Source organism: Psittacula echo (genome assembly GCF_963264785.1).
Source record: "Psittacula echo genome assembly, chromosome: 4".
NCBI lineage: Eukaryota > Metazoa > Chordata > Aves > Psittaciformes > Psittacidae > Psittacula > Psittacula echo.
Genome location: NC_137738.1, coordinates 101,713,922 through 101,737,915, shown reverse-complemented (window position 1 = coordinate 101,737,915; position 23,994 = coordinate 101,713,922). Strand labels below are relative to the sequence as shown.

At 37.2% G+C, this 23,994-nt stretch overlaps 1 protein-coding gene across 5 annotated transcripts in view; it reads left to right on the top strand.

Annotated features, from left to right (window-relative positions):
* ATAD2B (ATPase family AAA domain containing 2B) overlaps nt 1-21,600 on the top strand; it is a 78,623-nt gene extending 57,023 nt beyond the window's left edge. For 2 of the 5 annotated variants that reach the window (XM_080614854.1, XM_080614857.1), the window contains 4 exons: nt 105-242; nt 12,923-13,615; nt 15,196-15,323; nt 16,491-17,964. In XM_080614854.1, coding sequence (XP_080470980.1) covers nt 105-242; nt 12,923-13,615; nt 15,196-15,323; nt 16,491-16,733 — 1,202 coding nt within the window. In that variant the 3' untranslated portion in view covers nt 16,734-17,964. Of the gene's footprint in view, nt 1-104; nt 243-12,922; nt 13,616-15,195; nt 15,324-16,490; nt 17,965-17,991 lie in introns of those variants that run through there. The other 3 variants (XR_013956539.1, XM_080614855.1, XM_080614856.1) reach the window with 3 other exon arrangements.
* Nucleotides 21,601-23,994: the final 2,394 nt, after the last annotated feature.

The window sequence follows — 23,994 nt, the reverse complement described above, 5'->3', positions numbered from 1 at the left end:
TGATGTGTTTTCATTGCAGCATGGTATCCCAAGTTACTTTTAAAATTCAGTCTTTTTATGCAGCTTGGTTTATTTAAGTAGGTATGGTTATCTTCTGTATGCAGGCTTATCGGTAACAGCAGAACAAATAAATCCTCATGGATCCACTGTACGGAAGACAGAAGCTAGAGCTGAAGAGGCATTTCGGAACAAACAAAAACCCACAATGGCTGTGTGGCCCAACTCTGTGAATAAATGTGCATGTGAGTACCTTGGGTGATAATTCTGGAAAATTGGAGGTACTTTCAGTGGCAAACATCTCAAATGTGTCTTTGCTACTGTTTACTGATTATTTCCAGAAGTAATTTGAGGCATGAAACACATGGAACTTTGGGAAACACTTGTTTTTCTGACTACATGAAATCTCTGCACAAGAAGTTGTAAAGAAACAGGATTTCTGTTTTTGTGATAATGATTTTTTTTCTCATGTAATATCAGTATTACTTTTTTCTTTGTAGAAGACAGTTTTCAGCATAAGACATCTTTAATGCAATGAGATCTCTTTTATCTGTTTAAGATTTGTTTACGCTGTGTGTGTATTCACAGGTACATACCCACATGCTGCTTAATAATCTCCCATGCACTGTAGTTACTTCCTATCTTCAGTACATACAGTATCAGGCTAAAAGTTAGTAAAGACATTACAAATCGAACTGTTTTCCTTTATGGGACTTGGTTTGCAATGTAAGAACCCATTACTGGATACTCTGGCTATAGCCTACTGGATAAGTCCAATGAAGTGATGAAAATTTCTAGAATTGTGAGGAATGACTGTGGTTTAGGTAAGGAGAGGAACTGTTAATTATTTTCAAGAGGTAAATTGATTAGAACAAGTAAATACACAACAGATATTTTGTCATAAACAAAGACTGTAATAGAAAGTGAGTATGAGAGATACATATAGTTGTGTATGGCTTTCCAGGTGAAGAGGTGGAATCCATCATTAATATATTATTAATAGCATTATCAATTGCTTAATGGGCAAATTGATAGATTGAACCTGACAGATTTTCATTGGTCTTTGTGCTTTCTTTCATGGTATTTTTCCTTGATGAGAAAGGGTTTTCTGGGTGTGGTGGTAAGTGTCCAGAGATGAACATGGTTTATATATGAATGATAGTGTTGATATCAAATACTTTAATTAATTAGAGGTGTATGGTTTTATTTCCTGAAGCTGTAATTTCTTCCATTAAAGGAATTAAAGTCAATTGTACAGAATTATGGCTTGAATAAATTGTTACAGAGTAAATTGATGATGTGGATCCAAGCTGTTTCTTTACTCATTTGGCAGCTTGTGCAAAAACAGAGAGGAGGGAGGGGAGTCTCAGTTTTTTTGTTTAGTTTCCTATGAAATCCGAGATGAAGATTCTCACTCTGGCTGATCATACAGAGCACTTTCCTGGCTGTGCGTCCTGTGCAGCAGACGGTAGGGTTTATAGACCTCCAAGCCAGACATCTCCTGGGAAGAGAAATAGCAGCTATTACTGGTGACTTGTATGAAAAGAACCTCTGGTACCTCAGCTCCCTTCTCCATGTTATATTACGGAGGTAGTGGCAATTGTTTGAAGACTAGAGACATCAACTGAAGGAAATTGCCAGCATTTCTGTGTGTAAACAAAACAAAAAAAGAAGTTAGTATTAAGGCACTGTTTCTGCTACTATTCTGGTTATTTAGGTTTGGAAGGAAAGTAAATTTGAGCCTTAGTGGTGTTTGAGACTACAATAAGATGAAAATCTCCCTTTTAAGGCTGAGTCTGGGAAAAGCAACTGGTCCAGGAGCGATGTGATGGATCTGGTAATCAAGAGAGAGAACCAGGAATTGATAAGCAATCAGAAGTCTGCAGAAGAGATTCAGGTGGTACATGGGCACGCTTAAAGATTGATGTAGTAAGTTCAGTAGAGACTAGAAATTAGGAAGAGAGTCTTAAAAGAGGGAAGAAGGGTGCTAGAGTAATGCAGGAACAGAACAGAGCAGATTGTAGAGAGCTCAAATAGCAGCAAATTATATGGTGGATTGCAATTGTGTAAATGGAAGAAACAGGTTTAGAGAATGGATTTCTGAACAGAGGTGATTTTAGAGGTAGAGTGGCAATTTTTTTTTTGGTCAAGAACTAAGTTTGGTTTTTTTAAAGACTAAAATGTATTACATGAACAGAGTAACAAAGACAATGATTCATGTATTTTAATTACACAGGATAGAACCTGTACTTTGCAATTAATAATTCTGCAAATCTTCCTTTTTCTTTTCTGCTATTTAAACTTGAATTATTTTTTTTATGTAGGTAAATCTAAGGAAAAAAATCACCAATCACACCACTGTTTTCCTGATAACATTTTTTTGGGGGGGAGCTTTGTTTACAGTATTCTAGAAAATAGCTGCAAAAAGGTCAGTTCAGATGAAACACTTGGAACCCTAAAGGAAATTAATGTCAAGCATCTTCTCTGAAAACAGAGTGGACTACAAACAGTGCAGCAGCCTTGTTCAATTTAAAGCCTCCTTTATCATTCGGGGCTGGTACAATAGAGAATAAGAGAGAGTTTATCAGGTGTTGGTTTGTTTTCTGAGGGTATGTATTTTGTATGAAACTTTTTTTTTTAGTCACCTATTATTTTGTGATTAAATTTTCAAATGTGTTTTATATATATATTTTTTTATTTGATTGGAGCCAGTGGACTGTCAGAAATGTGGCACAAAATAGTTGTTTTGTTTGAAAGCATGGTGATACACATTCCTGAGTTAGGTTTAATCTGCAAGTGGTTGAAGATAACACCTGTGGTGGATTGTGTGTCACAGTATAGATGAGTTTTAAAAGTATTGCATTACTAGACGTTGCTGAAAATCCATTTGGGAAGAGTTCTGCAATGGATAATTTAAAATTTTTTTCATACTGACTGTGTATTTTGAGAAAAGTGAAAATGGTGAGAACTTAGAATGGGACATGGGTCAAAAGGCTGATGTAAGTAGTTGTTTGATCATAGAATCACAAAATTACTGTGTTTGGAAGGAACCTCTGGAGATCATCTAGTCTAACTCCCTGCTCAGAGCTGGTTGCACAGGCTGTCTCCAGTTGTGTTTTGAATATCTCCAGGAAAGGAGGCTCCGTGACATGCCTGGGAAACCTACGTTAGTGCTTGGCCACTCTCGCAAGAATATTTTTTTTCTTAATTTTGAATTAAATGTCTTGTGTTTTGGTCTGGCCCATTACCTCTTATCACTGGGCACTGATAAGAAGGTATGTACGTGTGTGGAAAAGGAAGCTACTAGCATTGTGCAGTTTGGTGTGTCTGGTAAATTAATCACTGTAATTGGTTTAGATACACGTTAGCACATAAAGCATTAGCATCTCTTTATTGGGATGCTGTATAATAAAGCTTGTTCTGCTGCTCTATTTTGCCAGTAGATGGGGTATGTTGCATTATTTTGCTGTCTTGCAGTTGCTTCCTTTAATGTTACACATAAATAAACTGTATGGGGAAGATCTGGTTTTACATTCTTATCTTTTTTTTTTTGCAGTATTTAACAATAATATATTGTAGTGATAGACTGCAGATTTTATGTCTTCTTCATGGAGAAGATGTCTTTTATGCTGTATATGAACATGATAGCTTTGAAAATGGCATTTGGAGCAAATAAAAAAAATTAAAATATTTTCTGTTATGTGAAGTATTATATAAAAGTCGTAAAAGTTATTTTATGAAATATGAAGTAAACACACTGCTAAATTTTCCCAATAACTGAAGTGATTAGTGGTCTCTGTAGAACTGTAGGGAGATCAAGCAAGGATATAAAAAACTGCTGCAGAAAATCTAGTTTCTAAATAATACTTTGTGCACCTCTGTTTTTTTGGTGTGTGTGGGGGTTTTGCTTTTGTATTTTTTTTTTCTGAATGGCTGTCTTTGCTATCGTGAAGCTGTTGCTGCTTTGTTTTGGCAGGAGTATTTAGAAAAAATAGAAATAAAAGGTCTTTATATATTCTTTCACAAAAGCTGTTTTATTTTCAATCTTTGATTTTCATCTGTTTTGTCTCTTTGACCTCTGTGCTGCAGTGGTGTCAGTAATTCTTGTACCTGAGGCATTCGTATGACTGCAGTAATGCCTTATCAGAGGACATGGCAGAACAGTTGCTATATGGTTTTTATTATTTTAATTATTTTCAGCCTTTTGCACTAGTTCTGAATTTGGATACTGGCATACAGTATCCAGCCTGACAACAGTCATCCAGATGCTAACATTAAAATCCTAGCAGCTGCTGCTGTTTTGTCACAAATCTTAAGCTTGCTACTGTTTTCTTTTCTTCTCGTGCTCTCCAGATTTGACTTGGATTAATTCTCACTTGAGATAGAGACAAGTACTGTAATTTGACAAGCACCATTAGAAATGATTTTCTGGAATTCGAGGACATCTTTACTCAGAGCTGAGACAACTGTCCCTTTTTGTTTCTTTATCATTCTGTTCTGGGTAGTGTAGGAGTTGGCATTCTGGATGACAGTAGTTTGATGTCCTGTATCTGATGCTGGCTTCAACCAGATGCTTTAAAAGGAAGTTTTAACATTTGAGAAATAAAAATTTTTCTTTTTTCATGCCTAATTTTGAAGGAAATGCAAACTTTGGTGGTGTTGAGTTGGTTAACACTTCTTTTAAAATCCATAGGCTTTGTAATTCTTCTAATTTAACATGCTAATTAGTGAATTTGAAGGAGTTCTAATATATGGTGAATGGCTGTTCATTTTTGGGATCCAAGTTTTTAGAGTTGGTGATATGTAGTGGCGAAGAAATTTTCTTACATTGTTATTAAATACCTGAGTCTTGAAGTAATCAAATGTCTTTTTATTTTATTTTATTTCCTTCTCTGACAGAGGTCAAAATAGGATCCTAAAATTTACCTGATCAGTGACTTTTTCATTTTATACTCTTGTTATTCATCTTCTTTCTAACTGAGTGTTGCAAGATTGCTCAGTCTTGCTTAAGAAGGAAGTTTTCCTGCAAGCTTTATCATCACCTTTCTTATAAACATGGTTAAAAATGAGAAATTTTAGATTTTTTTTTAAATGAGTTCTTCTGAAATAAATTTTTTGCTCTTAAGTGGAACACATACTATCTTATATATCTTACTGTTTACTCTCTTTTGAAAACTGTGGCAATGTTGGCTTTAAATAGTTTAAAGACTCGGTGTAAAGTTTCTGCCTGCAGAAGTAGTTGATTTTCATGTGATTATTACCCATGTCTTAACTTCAGTTTTCTCTTTATTTTTTATTTTGCCTCTTTGACAGAGAAACCAAGCAGCAGCCATTAGCTTTTCACATATGTGATATAAATGAATGCTGTAAATGCTATAGAATGTAATTTTAATCAGAGTGTGGGAGACTCTACTTTTTGTTCGTGGCTCTCTGTGTCATTCTACAGTCCCTAAGAGCCAACTGAATGTACCAAAAATGTATATAGCTGTAATGGTTGCTATTGTGCATACCTACTCAGCAGTGGCAAAATAAGCAAATCTAGAGGTGGAAAGTCTGAAACTTATCTCCACCAGTGATATTAATCTCATTGTCTCTTTTGACGTAATTTTTCTCTTGAAGTTTCCTCTGTGACTGTTCTAGAATGGGTTGGGTTGGAAAAGACCTTAAAGATTTTCTAATTCCAACCGCCCTGCCATAGGCAGGGACACCTTTTACTAGACCAAGTTGCTCCAAGGCCCATCTGGTGTGGCCTTGAACACTGCCAAGGATGGGGCAACCACAGCTTCTCTCATCAACAGGTCCATGTTTTTCTTAGGTTGAGAGCCTCAGAGTTGAGCACAGTACTGCAGGTTGGATGTCATAAGAGTGGAGGAGAGAAGGAGAATCACCTGCCTCGACCTGCTGGTCATACTTCCTTTGAGGCAGCCCAGGATATGGTTGGCTTTCTGGGCTGCAAGCACACGTTGCTGGATCACATTGAGCTTCTCATCAACAAACACCCCGAAGTCCTTCTCCTCAGGGCTGCTCTCAAAACAGTCTGCTCCCAGCCTGTATTTCTGCTTGGGACTGCCCTCACCCAGGTGCAGAACCTTGCAGTTGGCCTTGTTGAATTTCATGAGGTTTGCACTGGCCCATCCCTCTGGATGCCCTGCCCTCCAATGTGTCGACCGTACCACGAAGCTTGATGTCATCAGCAGACTTGCTGAGGGTGCACTCGATCCCACTGTCCATGTCGCCAACAATGATGTTAAACAACACTGGGCCCAATACTGACCCTTGAGGAATGCCACATGTGAAGGAAATCCTTTGATCTGACAGGAGGTGAGGGCTAAAAGATTAGATACCTGCAGGTTTTGTAAAAATTGGTAGCTGTCTAAAGCTACGCATCTATGGGAGGAAAAGGCTGTAGATTGAAAGTGGTTGTTACCTATTCTGGCTGGATTTGTTAGCTGATCAGGTAAAACATTGTATTGGCCAGGCATAGCATGAACACCTCAGATGTAATGTATCTTTTGTCCTCTTTAGCTGGGGTGGGGTGGAACAGGAGATACTGGGAGAGTTTTGTGGGAAATACTGGGAAGAGCTGGAGTTGAGAGCATTATAAGGGATAATAGGGGGAAGTTGAGTAGAGGGAGAACATGCTGGGGATACTGCAGCCAAGATTTTTTTATTTTTTTTTTCTTTTTTTTAAACACGCTTTATCTCTTTCTTATGGACCTTGACTGCTGCTTCTTGAGGTAGCATGCCTAGGTGATTTTTTAGATTTATTTGTCAGGTCTGTGCCTTGAGTGCCTTCCATCTAGGTAAAGAAAATGACATGTGTTTTATGGGTTAGTTCCACAGTCACTTCAAGCTGGTCAAACTGCAGGTTACTGCTAAAGGTGCTGTCTTGACTTTACACTGGTTGCATGTTCCCACCATCTCCGCTGTGCCAGCACCATCATTCATGAGTTGGAAAGCTCACCTGAAGATTTTGAAAACTAACCCAGAAAAAAGCGTGTTATGTTTCAAACGGATTTAGTCCCCTTATCTGTTTTACTGCAGGAACAGCACTGCCGGCACAAATGAGGTAGTGGAAATGCTATCGCTGGCTTTGGAGGGAGAAATGGCTTTGTCTGTTAGTAGAAGCTGGCACCTCATTTTGCTTTTTAAGCCATTGTGGAACTCTGCTCTGTTCTTTCTTGCTGCTTATCTCTGACTGCAGTTTGGGACTTTGACTAAAAACTCCAGAGACTTTCAAGTGGACTATTCAGTGCCCCTTGGTAAGGAAAGTGGAGCTACTGGAAGCAGCTAAATTACTGTGGCAGATATATAGATATCCTGGATGCTGCATAAGAGAGCGTAAATTGCTGGTATTAAGTGCTTTCTCAAGGCTTTGAGTTACTTTACGCACAAGACATCAGAAAGAAGTTTAGGGTTTTGATCATGGAAGAAAAACTTGAAACACGTGCGTTGCTTCAAGTGGTTCTTGATGATACTACAGACACTCAATCTAGATCCATGGTGATCTTGCTTGCCATGAGAATCTCCTTTGGATTTTAATCCCCAGGAATTCTTATGAAGTAAAGGTAACAATAGAGAATCTACTGTTTGATGGATGTCAGTTTTATCATTTAATGACAGAGGATTCACATTCTCTGGTGGACTTTTAAGCAGTGCAGAGGCATAGAAGGGTCTTTTCTACAGTATGAAATGAACTTGTTAGCCTCCACTAATACTGTACTGCACTTAATATACTGTGTTAGTCAAACTACAAAAATTTCAAGAGAAACATATCTTTGACTGCTGTGTCTTCTCATTAGAATTCACCCGCATTAAGTCAAGCAGTCTTGCTTGTTAATGATTGACAGTCTTTGAATCTTCTAATTATATCTACTTCCTTTTCCAACTGTTAACTTTCTGTGTAGTCTGCAGTTATGTCATTGTATGGCTAGATTTGGGGCATAGCAACAGTGTATACCTCAACTCTGAAGCTTCTGTACCACTCACTCATGTTTTTTGAGATGTTTTCCTGAGACAATACTAAACAGAAAGGTTGCAGTTACAAGATTGAATTGCACCCCTAAAAAAAGGATGCTTATTTAATGTGAAGATATTATCCTTACTTGGTGTGTCTGGCTTTAGACTCTCCAAGCAGAACCTGTCGGTGGGCAAGAATTGAGAATTTCTGAAAGTCTGCTACAGGTTTCATTTTACTCAAGTTGTTCCTAGAAGACTAGTCCTTCTGCAGTAAGTATAGAATCTAGTTTCTATAACCATGGGAGGCCACCTCTAGGGAGGATGTTGTCTGCCTTGAGTTAAGGGCCTTTCATCTGACTGTTACAAAGTTTCTCAAGATAGGAATGGAAGAACTGAGAAACTTCACTTACCACTTAAGAAGATGTAAATTTGTATTCAGTGATTAATTACATTGTATTATGTTGCACTTCTAAAAAATGCCATCTTCATAGGCTGTGCAGCTTAGGAAAAATAAAAAGTGAGGAAGGTTTGCTTTTGATTCTAACTTCATGCTAACCCATGTGAAATATTATGTGTGACTACTGGTCAAACAGGTATTTATTGTCATTAAAGATTCTGAATACTGATTTACAAAAAAGCAAACCAGGAAAGCTAGAACTGCACTGAGGATCCCCTTGGCAAATCTGTAGAGGTTATGTGAAGATTATAGAGAGGAGAGTTCAGCAATTCAGAAAGCAAGTGACTGTATTCATGTGTGAATAATTGGTATTATAATAATTAGAGTTATAGAAACTCAGTTCTATATAGCAAGATTCCTCTGACAATAGTAGTTTTACTGCCTCTGGCACAAATACTGCCAAAAGACTGAGTATCAATGAGTAGATTTCAGATGAGTAGTTTTAAAAAGAATAATTGAAAAGATGTTAAGGTGTTCACTTGCAATTGTATATACTCTGTTAATTATTTTAACAAAGTTAACTCGAAGTTTTTCTTCTATAAAAAGCTATCCCATTCTGTTAGTTACTGAAAACTTCAATATGTCATAAATCATACTGACTATAAAAAGTGTGGGATTCTGCTCTTGATAGTTTACAGTCTTACAGCAACATTAAGGTAGAGAAGAGGGGACTCCAGGTCAAGCTTATTTTTCAGCAGCAGTCCATTACCCCGTTAGTTCCTGCCCATTAGCTCTTTAGTTTTGCATCAGTTTTTACCCTGTGGTAGCTCCTTCTTCCTTTTTGAGTCCTATTTTTGAACTGTCTTGCAGAACTCAGAGATAAATTTTACAAGTAGTAATAGGACAAGGGGGAATGGCTTTAAACTGAAAGAGGGTAGATTTAGATTAGATATAAGGAAGAAATTGTTTACAGTGGGGCTGGTGAGGCGCTGGCACAAGTTGCCCAGAGAAGCTGTGGCTGTGCCATCCCTGGCAGTAGTACCTTTTTCTTTTAGTCAAATACAAAGAAAATCAATCTAGGTGATGAAATCTGTTGTCAACGTCTACATTTGGTCACATGGTTGCCTGCTACATTAAACATTCCTCCTACTTGTGCTACTCGCTTAGCTTTACTGAGGGAAGTGGGCAGGACAGAAAGACAGACTGGTGGTGGAGTTTGGTTTTAAATGTTGTATTCCTTGGTCAGTTTTTCACTTTTCCTAGAGGCTTGGCTATCTGTATGAAAGGAAGATCTGTGTAACAGTGTTATGCGTGCTAAAGATCTGAACCCAAAATTTCTTCTCACAGCAGACATTTTTTTGCACAGAGAAGTGTAGCCTAGATGAGAACAAAAAGGCATCATTTGAATGGAACACTTTAAATGTGAGAACTAGAAGTCTGCTTTTGATATTATCAGGAGGGTAAACACTGGTGCATGGGCTCAAAGATATGTTATTCGGTAAGAGACTGGGAGTCTTACTGAGTTCATGGACATGATGCAGGTAGTTCAGCGTTAAATAAATTTAAGAGATTTAGGTGGGTTTATGAAAGCCTGAAGAGAGAAAGCTTCAGTGGTTGGGATGGAAGGGCTTGAAAGCAGGAAGGCTTTTATTCGAATGACAAGGGGAAAAAGTTGATTCTTAGAAGTATAGGGACAGAAAGAATTAGGATTTTAGGAGTGCTGGTCACCTGTTGGTTACAGGTCTGGGTGGGTCAGGTGAAGGTGGTACTGCTGAGAAGTAAGAATTTATAAGAGCCTAGGAGGAAAAAAAATTAGCATTAATTGAGTTCTATTGACTAAATGTGAGTGAAAACCCAAACTAGGTAGATTATTGCTTTTGCCAGTTCAAATACTGTTAAATGTTAGGAAGGCATCTTCTGCAGTATCTGGCAATGAAATTCTGTTCTTCTTTCCTAAATCTCAGGAGCTGGTTGGTGGTATCAGGTTTTTTTTTGATATCGTGATATAACAGTGGTTTTATAATGATAGCAGTGTTTCAAACAAAGCTCTGTTTTGTGTGCACTGGTGTGATGAGGTAGCTGAAAATTTCTCTGTGTTTACTGATTTTGATGCAGTGTAAACCTCAGAGTTCCTGTAAGGACATCTTCTGCATATTCTGCAGCACTTTCTGTGGTTGCTTTGTTGTAATTAAAAACAGCAATGAAAAGCAACATGCACAATGTGCATTTGAATAGTGCTGCATGAAAGAGAGTGAGTTGGACTTGCTGCCTGTCACCTTGAAATTTGATGAAATGTGTAACACAAGGACTAATTCAATTTTACTTTAATGTGATTTCTCCTACACTTAATTTTAGGAATGTGCCTGTTTTTTAAGGCAAATTATAGGTTCTTATCCCAGGTAGAGCTCATAGGGTGGACAAAAGGGATGAACTAGTAAAACAGGCATATTTAAAGTACGGTTCATTGGTATAATAAATGTCAAATATATTTGACATATCTGATTCTTAGAGCAAAGTCAACCTAAAAAGCCAAAATCAGTGTATCTTTAAAAATTTCAATTTTGTTACTAATCTGTACACTTGACAACATAGTATATTTCCTTTAGAAGACTCCCCTTCTGTGTTTTATTTAGTCATCTTTGGAGCTGACCTGAGGCTAAACCCATTGCCTTAATAGGGGAATTTTCTTTGTCCATAAGTTTACACCTCCCTGTTTAGTTTCAGATTTGCTACTTCTGTTAATAATTAAAATCTCAGGGAAGATTACATGAGCTCCTGAAAAGTTATGTGAATAGGTTGATGATTTATTGATGATAAACTACAATAGTGATGCTAGCTGTAGAGGCCGCTGTCAAATCTACAGAATAGCTGGAGAAAGGGGATTTTTCTCCTCAAATTTTACAGCTGTCCATAAGGTCTGTTTGTAACAATGGATACACATTCCAAGTGAGACTATGTTTTTATTGCAGTGGGATTGTATCTTTAAATAGCTTTAAAGCTAAAAGGTTAAGATTTATTCCTAGTGTAGTGGTTAAACAACCTGCTTGCGCATACCACTCATGGGGACCAAATTCTGAAGTACTACTATGCTTCTCTTAGCTTCTGTGAATTAATTCTCAACACTTGTACCTTCATAGTGCTTGTATCTTCAACGCAAGATCTTTGTAACTCAGTGTGAGTTTGGCTGACGTAGATCTGGGACTTAACACCACATAAATCGAAGCAATTTACAAATACCAAGAACAGTGTGGAGGTGCTCAATGTGAAGGTTCATTTTCAAATGGAAGATTTGTTAATCTCTGGTTACTGTTGGCTGGATTTTCAATTACATTTGCTTGGCCGCAACTTGAGCAATTTTGCAAAAATACGAGCAGTCTGTTTCATTACTTGAATTTGAGTGTAGAAGTTTCAATTTTTCCCTTCTGTAGTCTTCTGAGTTTTTCCCTTCTGTAGTCTTCTTTCTCTTCTGTAGTCTTCTGAGCTGTGTCTTGTTAGTGCTCTTGAAAAGGAGCAGTAGTAGCATGTTTGACTGGTCTTCCTTCTGTATTTGCTGGCCGCATTGCAAATGTGCGCCAAAACCTCTTTTAGATTGATGCTTAGCAAATAGATTAGTAAAAAAAATCCTTTCTAAAAAAAAAAAGCTTCTTATGTGATTTTTTCAAAGGCACAGGAAGTTCAAATGAGAAATAGAAGAAATGAAAAAGTAAGGATACAGAAGTGATGAAGAAAGGATCACGTGCCCATGTTGCTTCAAGTTGAGTTTCATGATATGGAGGGAATGCATTGGTTAGGAGCCTGATTTAAGTACCTAGGCTTTCCCTTCTGCTTACAGACTCATTGCAGAAATGCAAATGTTTGTGAGGTCTCTCTGTAGAAGGGGTGCTAAATGGTGTGTGTCTAAACCAAAGTTCCTCAGTTTTTAAAACTACATTTTGTCAACTTGAGTAAAGAGGTGGGAATGAAAGGAAGGTTGAGGAGATCTAGCCAACTTAAAGTGGAGATGTCTTTGACTTGACAGTGAACATAAATTGAAAGGAAAGGTGCTGATTTGATATAGGGCAAAAAGCCTTTTCACTCGTATGACGAGTATGCATTGATATGGGGTGCCCATGAAAGTCATTTCACCTGCATCCATGGAGCTTTTCAGTACAGGGCTGGATAAAGCCTTGAGCAACCTAGTCTGCTCTCGTAGCTGACTCTGTTTTGGGTAGTAGGTTGGACTAGAGACTTTCTGATGTCTGTTCTGAATCATTCTACTAACGCCTGGATTGCACTTCCATTTGTTTAATTGTATAATAATTCTCAATCACTGAGGTTCTAAAAGGGGAAAATGAGAAAAACTGACATTAGAGTCTGCATTAAGCAAATGAGAGTGAGAGAGTTCTACATCATTGCTTAGCTTTTTGCTTTTACTGTTTTACCTACAAATGGATATATATAAAATATATATTTCCTTCAAAGGTGAACACATTTGATTGCCTCAAACACCACAGCATATTCTGTTATCCTAGTATGTTTATTGAGGGGTACACGTGCATCTAATGGTTTCTTTTTTTCATTATAATTCAGTTCGAATAAGGAGAAAATCAAGACGGCGCTCACAGTGGGGCAAAGGCATTATTAAGAAGAGGAAAGTCAATAATTTAAAGAAAGATGAAGATGATGCTAAGTTTGCTGATGATGAAAATCATGGAGAGGATAGTAAATTGCTGGAAAATGGAGAGCTAGAGATCAGCACTGACTGCATTGAGGAGAATGGGGAGGAAATAGGAGATCTCTCTATAACAAATGATGAATCCTCTTGTGATATTATGGATATTGATGCAGATCAGAGGCTTAACAATGGGACATCAGGAAAGGAAAACAATTTTGCATCCACAGAAGAAGAGAGCTCAAATGAATCTCTCTTAATAACTGACAGTGTTACCCTGAGTGCTGAAAAGGAATTAAGGAAGGACTCTACATTGAAAGGGGACTGTGTGAATGGGGAGACATCTGTACACAGATCAGAAGGTATACCTCTTCCAGCATGTCATAACGGTAAAATGAATTTAGTTGATACTGTTTCATCCTGTGACAACGATGGGTCTATTAACAAACAAAAATCTTTGTCTGAAGATCAGCAAAAGGAGCAAACGGAAGTTTCCAGTGAAAATCAAGGAGCTGATCTAGTGAAAGCTGAATTACCACATTGCAGCAATAATGACAGAACACTACAGAGCACAGACACTGAAACTAAGGATGCTGAAACAGATAAAGAAGGTATAGCTTGTTTTCAATATTTCTGTTCTTATCTTGGTGTCCAAGTTAATATGTGTGTATTTTTAATTGTAGTATTTTATGTTATTATTGTATGATAACATTCTATGAACTGCTCTCTGTTTATTTGAAACTTTTGGTATGCTTACAACATTTAATTCCACATCGTAAGTCCACACTTTACTTGCCGTAATGTTCTCTTTCACAAGCACGTATATCTCCATACTTAGACTGTTCTGTTTATTTTTGTAGTCTTTACGGGAAATATTGTAAATACTGAGATAATATTTAAACAATAATTAAAGATTTAAAAGCTATTACCAATGCACATAAATAGATATGTTTTGGTCTGTGCTTGTTCTATATTTTTATCTATATATGTTTTGACTTGTTTTATTAGATTTATGATTAAAGTATCTTTGACATTTGTTGAAAAAACACAGGAATACAGAATGTATTCCTTTAAAAACTCTTGCTCATAGCAAAAGTTAAAGCAGTTTAACTCATGGCAAAAGCCAGATAAACTGTTATTTATCTAGTGGAGAAGGTATCTGGTTTTGGAGTTAAAGTCAACACAGTAGCAGTGCAGCAAAAAGATAAGAAAAGGAGAAGGGAAATTCTGGTGGTGCATAAAAGAAGGGGCCACGTCCTTTGAAGACAAGGGACATCATTTCCTCAGGGAAGAGAAATAAAAGCCTTATGCACGATTGCCTTTTTAATTAGCTTTTCAGAATTGTCTGAAAGGATGAAATCTGTACTTCAGAAGTTAGTGCTGAGATTTACAAAGTAAAGGAGCTTTAATGAAAGATATCACTACATACATGAGAATATCACTACATACATGTTGGCTGTGCTTGTACATACACATTTTCTTGAAGTGTAAGGAGAACAGTAGAAGAAAGGTCCTAAGAATAGCAGGAGTATGATGTATGGTAAAAGCCTTTATATTTCTCAATTTAGTAGTTGAATTTTATTTATATTACAGATGGTTATAGTAACAGGGGAGTCCTCAAAAAAAAAAAGCGTTTTAAATAGTTGAGAGAAACAGTGGATGAGTGTAGGGAGAAAATCAGGAGATAAAAAATACTTTGTTTTCCACAACAGGATGGGGCAACAACTTTAATGCAGAGGTGGAAGAAGTTTGTCACAAAAGCATGAAGTTTCAGGAGCAGAGCTGATGTTAGAATTAGTGTGGTGATGAAGACATAAGATGCTTTGGAGAGAAAAACGAGGATTTGATTTACTTAAGCTAATGCTCAAAATCTTTCTGCTTAATATCTGAACTTCCCTTAAAAGCTGTGTAATTTGATGTTGCTAAGTAGAAATAATACAATGGGAAAACTCTTTCAGTGACATTCAGTCTTCTGTTGGAACCAGTTTCATGTGTGTTTTCTGAACTGTGGTTTCGTGCAACTGTAAACATTCAGAATTCTGCAAAGCTGATGAATAATGCACAGTGCCACAGTCACTCTTGCTTGGTTCAAAAAAACCCCAACAAACCAAACAAGCAAAATCAAACCAAAGTGAAGAAACAAGTTGTTCAAGAGACTGACAAGTGCTGATAATTGTTTTTCAAATTACAGGCGTATACAAAAGCAAGAAAACACGAAAAGTTGCTTTGGAACAGTCAAAGCCCACAAGTTTGGAGCAGGTCCCTGAGGAACCGTTGGATCCCTTACCCTCTGTAGTTGTTGACCATGACAGACTAAAGGTAATGGAACCAAAAAATCAATTGAACTGTTAACAGACTCCATGCAAAATGCTTCCTTTCTCTCTTCTGAAGCAACATTCCCTTTATTTTTGACTGCAAATGAGTATTATGGCAGCAGTAACTTCTGAAGATGGTATGTTGGTCAGTGGGGTTTTTTTTTTGGATGAAAAGTTAATAAAACTACTGACTCCTTACTGTCCCATCATTACTGCCATTACAAATCCAGTAACAGCCCAGCAGTCCACTATTTTAATTGCCATTTTTGCAGGTACTCATATGTTAAGTGGACATGCCAGTTACTGAGGAACTGCTGGGTGCCTACTAATTAGGGGTTAACATCATCTTTTCCGTTCCCATGTATGTATACTTAGTGGAAAGAACTGTTAGTGGATTGGAAAGCAAATCGGAATTTGTGCTGATGTTTTGGCATCAGACTGAACTCCTGCTAGTTAATTTTCTTTCAGTTTTGTCTCTTTTTGGATGAAAAGTTAATAACGAAATTTGCTGTCTTCTGTTGTAGAAACTAGATTGACCTACTGTGAAATTTAGATCCCATTTGTAGTGGAGTACAGATGATAATCTCTTTGGAAACAATTATATAGGAAACACAAAAGTGTTATGAAAGGGACAGTTCTTAAATTTTACTCTGGTCCTATGTAACATACACGCTTTCACCTTCTGTTTGTGAGCACTTCTCCATGTGTCATGCCCCTCTGCCGCCCCCCTTCTTTTATTGTACTGTTTTTCAACATTTGTGGAATTCCAAATGTCTTTCCATCTGGTACTACTTACAATTTAATGCCAATGCAAGTTCTTACAAATGTCTCCTTTAGCTATCAAAGCAGTTTTTATAGTTTGCTTTGTCATACTTATTGACCAAGATGAAATAGGATAAATTATTGTTCAAATAGAACAGGCATTGCCCCAGATACACTGATCATAAAATCGAAGACAAGAAAAAGAAGTGTGGGTATAAGCAGAGAAGTGAAAAGAGACATTAAGTCCTTTTGCATCTGCATGGAATGCACATCCAGGTGTGTTCCCTTTTATTTTTATGTATCCCACCAAGACAGGGCTTCAGAAGGAGATTTCATTCCTGATTTGTCCTTAAAAAAATTGAAGTGATTATAAAACCCCTTTTAACGTCACCTTTCGTTGTTCCAACAGAAACTTCTTGATTTGGTGGTTAAGAAAAGTGACAACCTGACTGTTGACCAACTCGAGAGATTGTATTCACTCCTCAGTCAGTGCATCTATAGACACCGTAGAGACTATGATAAATCACAGCTTATAGAGGTGATGTTGTACAGTTTCTTTTATTCTTTATCTGAATTTTGTGAGACTGGTTTTTTAAGAACTAAGTTCATCTCTCAGTTTACTGTTGTACTAGCAGGCAAAAGCCTTAAATAAACTTTGAGGAAAGTATCTAAAGACAGAATAAACTTTAGTGTAGAAATTACGTAAAAACCAGCGATTGTTTCTAATAATACTTTTCCCAGAAAAAGATTAAGAATTTAACCTATAAGAAGGAAGGAAAAAGAGGAGAGAATACAGCAGCATGGAGAAGCACATGCTAGCAGAGTAGAAGTGGAGTAGAAGCAGTTACCACATTTGTGATATGAATAACAGTGGACGTAAAGTGAGTACTTTATAGGCACACTGAGCCAGCGTTGCTGCAGTTGCTTTTACTTGCAGTTGTGTAACTAAGCCCCCAAAAATGACATACTTCCTCTTCATGCAGTTAGCTGATTGTAACTTTCATACAAGACCTTAAAAGTTTTGCAAACCTTCTCTAACTTGGTAAGTCCAGTGCAGTGTAATTTAAGCCAGTTGTATGCTTTGCTGTCATCCTTTGCCTCTAGGATGCCCAGGCCTCCTGTCTGCATCAACAGTAAGTTGATCATTTCACCATTGGCGTAGGCGGATCATAACTCTGGACGTGCATTCCCTCCAGCATCATTGTTCTAGCTGTAGAGGGGTTTGGATCAGCTTGCTGATTCAACTAATAACCAACCCTGTTGAGAAAAGGACAACAATTGCTAGTTTCCAGTTGGATTACTGAACACTAAATATTTTTCTCCATGAATATTTTACAGCAAAACCTGGAAAAGCTTTAGCATGGGATATCGTAGAGTTACTGCAAAATGCTTTTCAAGCCATTTTCATGCTATTCCTCTTGCCATCTTGCGACCTAAAAATATGTTGAAAGTCTGTGCCAAATGTTAGGTAGATTAAAAAGACATTTATCCAGCAGGAGTATGCAGAGACTGATCTTTACTTTGATTTTCCAAACTGTGCAGATATGTGTGTACAGCAGAGTCACCAATAGCATAAGTGTGCAGGAAGACTTGGATTCGTGCAGTGTGCCATTGCAATGCTTGTTTAATACATATTGAGTATGTTAATTATATAAGTGACCCTAATACACTTCGATTTTCTCATGGACTGTCATAGTGGAGTCCTTTTCTGCATTAATACTTCTTTAATTAGTTTCCTCTTTTAGCATATTTTGCTAGCAGACAGCAGCTAATAAACAGAAATTTCTATTTTCCTATTAATTATTTTTTCAGATATTTAAAAAAATATCCAAGTAAATATGATTATGCAATGTAACTTTATTTCCTTCTGTGTATATTTATGTATAATTGATGCCCTGTGTCTCTTGCAGGAGATGGAAAGAACAGTTCATGTGTTTGAAACATTCCTGTGAACTCAACAAGATGGGTGGGTTTATCCTCTCAAACTGCTCACGGGAGAGCAGTCCTCTGAGCCATTCAGTTTCCATTTGCACCAAGTATGTGCAGAGCCTTGGTCTTAAGTGCTCTCTCTTTTTCTTTCTGTTGAATTTGGTGCTATTGTCTCAGGTACCTGAAACCAACCAGCCTACAAGAACCAAACGGAACTTCATATAATTGTATCTGATATAAATAAAGAATACAATGCCACAGCTTGGAGATTTTTGGTGCTACAGAAACTGTTTTCATTTCTGCTCTTGTTCACTCTACATGCATTATCTTTGGGGAAACTCCAGGCAAAGTGGAGACCAACACATAACGAGGAGTGGAAAGAGCAGATCTAAGTTGAATATTTTTAAACAGGCAACCTTTCTTATTTTTTTTTTCCAGTTTTTCTCTTCTCTGGGGAATGGACAAAAGAATCTGTTCTAAAGAAGGCAATGATTCATTGTGGTAGGAATCTTGAGTAACTGGATGTACAGTAATTTGAAGATGAGGCTCTCTAGAACTGCCTTTAATGTGCCTTTTAGTCAATTGAGAAAGATAAGGCTGATCAATTAGTTTGGATTATAGCAAGTGGCAATGTTAGAAAGCTGTCTTCAGAACGAAGATCTCCAAAAGGATGATTTGTATTCTCTTCATTGGATGGCAACCAGCATTATGGTTCTATAATGCCTGTCTTGCTCTACAGAACTAAACTAAGACACACTGAAAAAGCCACATACTTTACCAAAATGGTGAAATTCGTTTTTTCCTTGGTATATATTTGTTTTAGAAACAAGTTACACAGTGAAACTCTTCTCTGTTGCTAAAACTTAAGCATTTTCCCACCATCCCCCTGTTTTCCATTTTGAGTTCTTCACAAAAAACAAGTGTAATACTGGTAGGTTTCTTTTTGAAGTTCCATGTTTGTAATATAGCTTGGACTGAAGTGCAGGTAAGAAGACACTGTAGTCGGTCAACGTCCTGGAGCCCAAGCTCACGTGAAAATAAAACTTAAACTAGGCTTCACAACTTGGTCCATGCAAAGCATTGTTAATGTTGGAGGTTTGGAGGACAGCCTTTTGAATCAGTCTTTGGACCAAAGTTCTCTGAATTTTCTGGGTCTGAATTGTGTCGTTCAAAACCCTTCTCTTCTGGCAACTGGAGAGAACAGTCTAGGCAGTTTCAAGAAAAACATGTTTTATCACAAGCTCAGTATTAAAACGTTACCTGGGCTGATTTGTTTCAAACCTGTGTGGAAAGTGTTTTAGAGAAGTTGGCTGGTGTTGCCATTGTTAACCATTCATTGTGACTGTCCCTTACGTAGCTGCGGAAGTGTCTTTCCGGAAATATGCAACACAGTGTGATTAGTTTGTAATTAGACAAAACAGACTACTGCAGAGATACTGAGCTACCTCAGCTTTTTGTATTTTAGTTACCAACAGTGTTTATGGAGGACTGTAATCACTCTGCTCCCATTTACAAGCTGAAGCTAAGGTATTTGTCTCCACCTCTACGGCTAATATTAGTATAGCACTGCAGAGAAACAAAACATGGGCCTTGGGCTACTGCAGTAATCCAAAGTGCTTTGTCCGTTCTGGTTAAACGTAATTCTTAGATCTTTTTCTCCCCAGAATGCCACTGTTTGTCTTTCTAGCTAATGGCAGAGAAAGGTTTTAAGCATTCATGTACATCTAGTTACACCTTCTAAATGCAACCCATGCAGAAACACTGTATTTTTTAGGTGGGAAAGTGCGATTAAAACCAACAAAAACAAGCAGAAAACACATTTTATGAGATTCTTTGATCTCAGATTTGATTATGGGATTTTTTCCATGTTTCATTTAGTATTTATTAGCATCATACCTGTTTGAGATATTTTTGTGTCTGGTACATTAACAGCATTTTGTATTTTGATGGGAATTGTTACAAACTTTAAGATTTGATTAAATAAAATGTAGCAGATTTTTTGTAGCAAGTTTCTGATAAAAGGGGTTTTTGCAAGTCTCAGGTTCTTGCTGCAGAATTTTTTAAAAATATTTATTCCAGTTTCACTTACTCAGAGAAGTTTTTGTTCAAGTAACAGCAGCACTTGTGGAAGATAAAACCGCATACGTTTTTAAGATGATAAATTTATATGAATTTAAAAAGTTGAAGAATTTTGTCACCAGTGGTTGTGAAAAGCAAGTTTAAGGCTAATGCTTAACATTAAAAATGGTTCTAAAAGGTCAGGTTTCTAAAGGAAAATTTTTACTGTCAGTTGTTGATTGGGAAAGAGTTGTAAAGAGGCAACTTTACTAATGGAGGAGCTGCCATGTTGTTTTAGAGAAAAGTAGCTGATATCAGACATTCTAGTGGACAGCTTACCTAAAATGATATGCTTGCCTTCTTAGCCCAAATAACCACACTTCAGTTCTTGTTTTCCTTTACAGATGTCTGGTGGTTATAGAGTTAAAACAGCTGTTAATCTATCCATGTGGTCTAAACTTGTTTACTCTTTGTATGTTTTTAATTTTTGTTGCCACATAGCACTGGCAAGAGTTTGTACAAATTGACCTCTCTTCCTTGTTTCTTGTTGTGAAAATTGCAAATAAACTCCTGTGTGAGTCCTTGTGCTGGGGTCAGTGAAATGTGGCCAGCCAGAAGGAAGGAGGCTTCTCTGGGGGGCTGACTGGGCTGTCTTGGAGATAATAGAGTTGCTCTTGGGTGAAGTTGATGGCTATGGAGTTAATTGTATTTGCAAGCTTGAATCTCACCTGTGATTAATTTTTTTGTTTTGTTTTGTGTCCTCTGTATTGTTACTTGATTTTCTCATATGCCAATGTATTTATAGGATTACTGTTTTTTGTAATATCTTGTCTTCCTTTTTTTTTGGTTTGTTGGTTTTATTTTTCCATTACTTTGATGGATCAGCTCTGGTTTTACCTTTACCTGAAGGCATGTCCTGCAGCTGATAGTCATTTATTTTGTTTTTATTTTATTTTGTAATCACAACGTAAGCTTGAATTTGGGCTTGTACTTGCATCTTTTATATCTTGTACATTGGGTTATTTAGACATTGGGGAGTCCTGTTTGGTTTCATTAATGTGTGTCTACTTTGTGGATTAAGTAGACTTCCTTCATCAACTATGGTATATTTTGGATTCTATAGTTTATTCAGAACTGTGTTTAAATTGATGTTTTGCATTTTGACTTCATTTTACGTTAGTTTGAAGTAAGTTATTTAATTTTTTTGAACTTCTGGAAATTTTGAACATTTTACTGTAATTTGTAATATAACTGCTGTGAAATACTTGAATAAAGATGACAAGAAAACACAGCTTTGGCTTCTTCAAAAATGTTTTAAAAAATCCTGCCTCCTAGCTAGTATCAGTCTTTCTCTTACAAGACCTTCATGATTTCAAGGTCCAGATGTTTCACTCTGTGATCTTGCTGTTCAGTTTAGAGTGCTTTAATCCGTAACTTTTGCTTGCAGTATTTGTCCGTTAAAGAAAAAGCTTCTATTATTAATTTTTCCTGAAGAAGTGAAATTAGCATTGCATGTTGGCAAGTGAGTAATGTTAATTGTTATAAAGTTACACTCTGTGTTCAGTTGCAGATTACCACCCAGGACTGCTTATAGTATGTCATCATCCAACTAATAGTAGAGTTTCTCATTAGAGGTGTTTTAAGGAAGCATTCTCTTTCCTTGCTATTTATCAAAGGGGTTCTACTTTCTGACAGGTTTTGTTTAAAGATGCGCTTCTAATATTTCTAGAAATTCCTTTAGTTCTCCTCCCTCCCTCAAATAGGAGGGTGCATAGGAGAGTAAGAAGTTGCTAGAGATTATGGAAGTGAAGAATCAACTCGCATCTTACTTATTAGCAATTTATCCAGAGCTAACAAACTGCATGTGATTTATATATGATGTGGAACAGAGTATGAGAAGCTGTACTAAAGATCTGTTACAGCCTGTCTTGAGGTATAGAGCGTAAAACAGACCTGCTCATTTTCCTCTTTTCCTTTCTGTGTACTGTTGGGCTCCTGGACAAAAGGCTATTTGAGGAGGAGGGTGGTAGTAACTTAATTCATTACTCTGATTCCACTTTAATATGCAGATTTGAAAGCACAATTAGATATTAAATACACTATTATGTAAATTACTATATAAATATAAAAGCAAAGTTGATCCACGACAGCCTGGACTGATTTGTATCAGTATGGTTAGATGTGATGTTTGTATCTGAATGGCCTTGCAGATACCAGCACCATGGTTTGACACCATCCAAGGAGTTTGCACTCTCTGAATGAGGAACATAGGGGTATGTTCCAGGCCTGATTTCTGACAGTGACTGTAAAACTAATCAGTCATAAGGGATGAAACTGTGCTTTATTTGTGTAAAATATTCAGTGAACTTTGAGTGGTGCTTCAAAAGCAGGAATTAATGAGGAATAGTTGGGTGACATTGCATGTTGCTAATAAAGCTGTAGTATAAGCTTGTGTTACACTCATATTTGTGAAGTGTTCAATGATTAACACTGTTTCTTTCTGCTGTTGGTTTCTGCCTTGAATGTAGCTTCGAAATGCTATTTCCCATATTTCCTTAAATTTGCAGTGCCACAGATCCTGTGTTTCCTCCTTTAAGCTCCTCAGATAATTTATTTAAATAAATTAAAAATGAGATCCCATTGTTGTGTAACTTGGGTAGGATTTGGACTTGTAATATATGGGGTTTTAAGCTAGCACTGCATGTGAATAAATTCTGCAAGCTAAATCAGTGAACTTAGGAACTGATTAATGAAGCCAAACACTTTTATTCATCACTTGTGGTCATGTAACTATTATGTAAAAATGAGTGATTATAAACTTTAACACTAATTAATTCAGCCTCATCCCATTTCTAGGTATGTAGTTTTTTTACAGTGTGAACATTTGCATAGGGAGTCTCTTTCAGCTGAACCAACTGCCAGAAAATGGCTTTGACTACTACTTAATTAGATTTATTTCAGGAATGCATCTGAGTTACACTATGTTGAGCCTTACTTTAATAGGAGGGAAAATCCTTTTTCCTTCAAAAATATTACAAGCTAAAATTGAAAATGGTTTTACCACTTTTAGTGGAATCTTAGTGTAAACCCAGGCCACTAAGGTTTACTGATACGTGGATGCTGATCTGGAATAAAGCTGCTTTTAGGTGCAAAAGGTAGTCTGGAGTTAAGCTGTGTTAGAAGGCTCCTCACATTGAACTACAAGAGTGGGGCAGGTTGAGAGCAGAGGAAGTCATTCAGCCTGTCTGCATTTGGGGTATCAGTGCTGGGACCATCAGTTAGGATGTGTTGGTTTACTGCAGAAGTCAACTTGGTTCTACTGTGGTGGACTCCTCGCCGTGTCTTGTTCCACTTGAGTCTTTCAGTAGTCAGGAATTTGGCAGAGTACATGTGAGAAATGTTGCAGCTCCCTGAGACTGGATGGCTGCTGGAATGCTCACACCTTGTTGTCCTGAGATGAATGGCATCGTGATGAAAACCCCTTTGCATCAATGTAAAGTTTGAATTGTTCTATGAAGCAGAGATGTTTGACTGTTTCTAAATGGAAATAGGAGTCCGTAGAAGGTGACCTATTAGCCTTGGGACTTTAGATTGCGAGGAAGGAATGACTCGGGGAAGTTTCAAAAGGGCTCCCTCTGAAGTATGTATTCAGCAAAGGAAGTAGAGACCAAAATATAGAAGATGAACTAATCCTAGAAAATACGTTAAATTTGGACTACATTAATTTGCTGAGAAATTGAGTCTTTCTGCTGTAGAAGGAAATTAATGTTTTAGCTAAGGCACTATTTGTCATCTCCAGAATCCCAGCTCTAGTTCTGTTGTAAAGATTGCATTCTCTTGCAGACTTCAATACACTTTGTAGAATCCCCTGTGTCTGTGGGAGCTACCTGGAAAAACAGTGATCCCTCAGTTTGGAAGTTTAACCA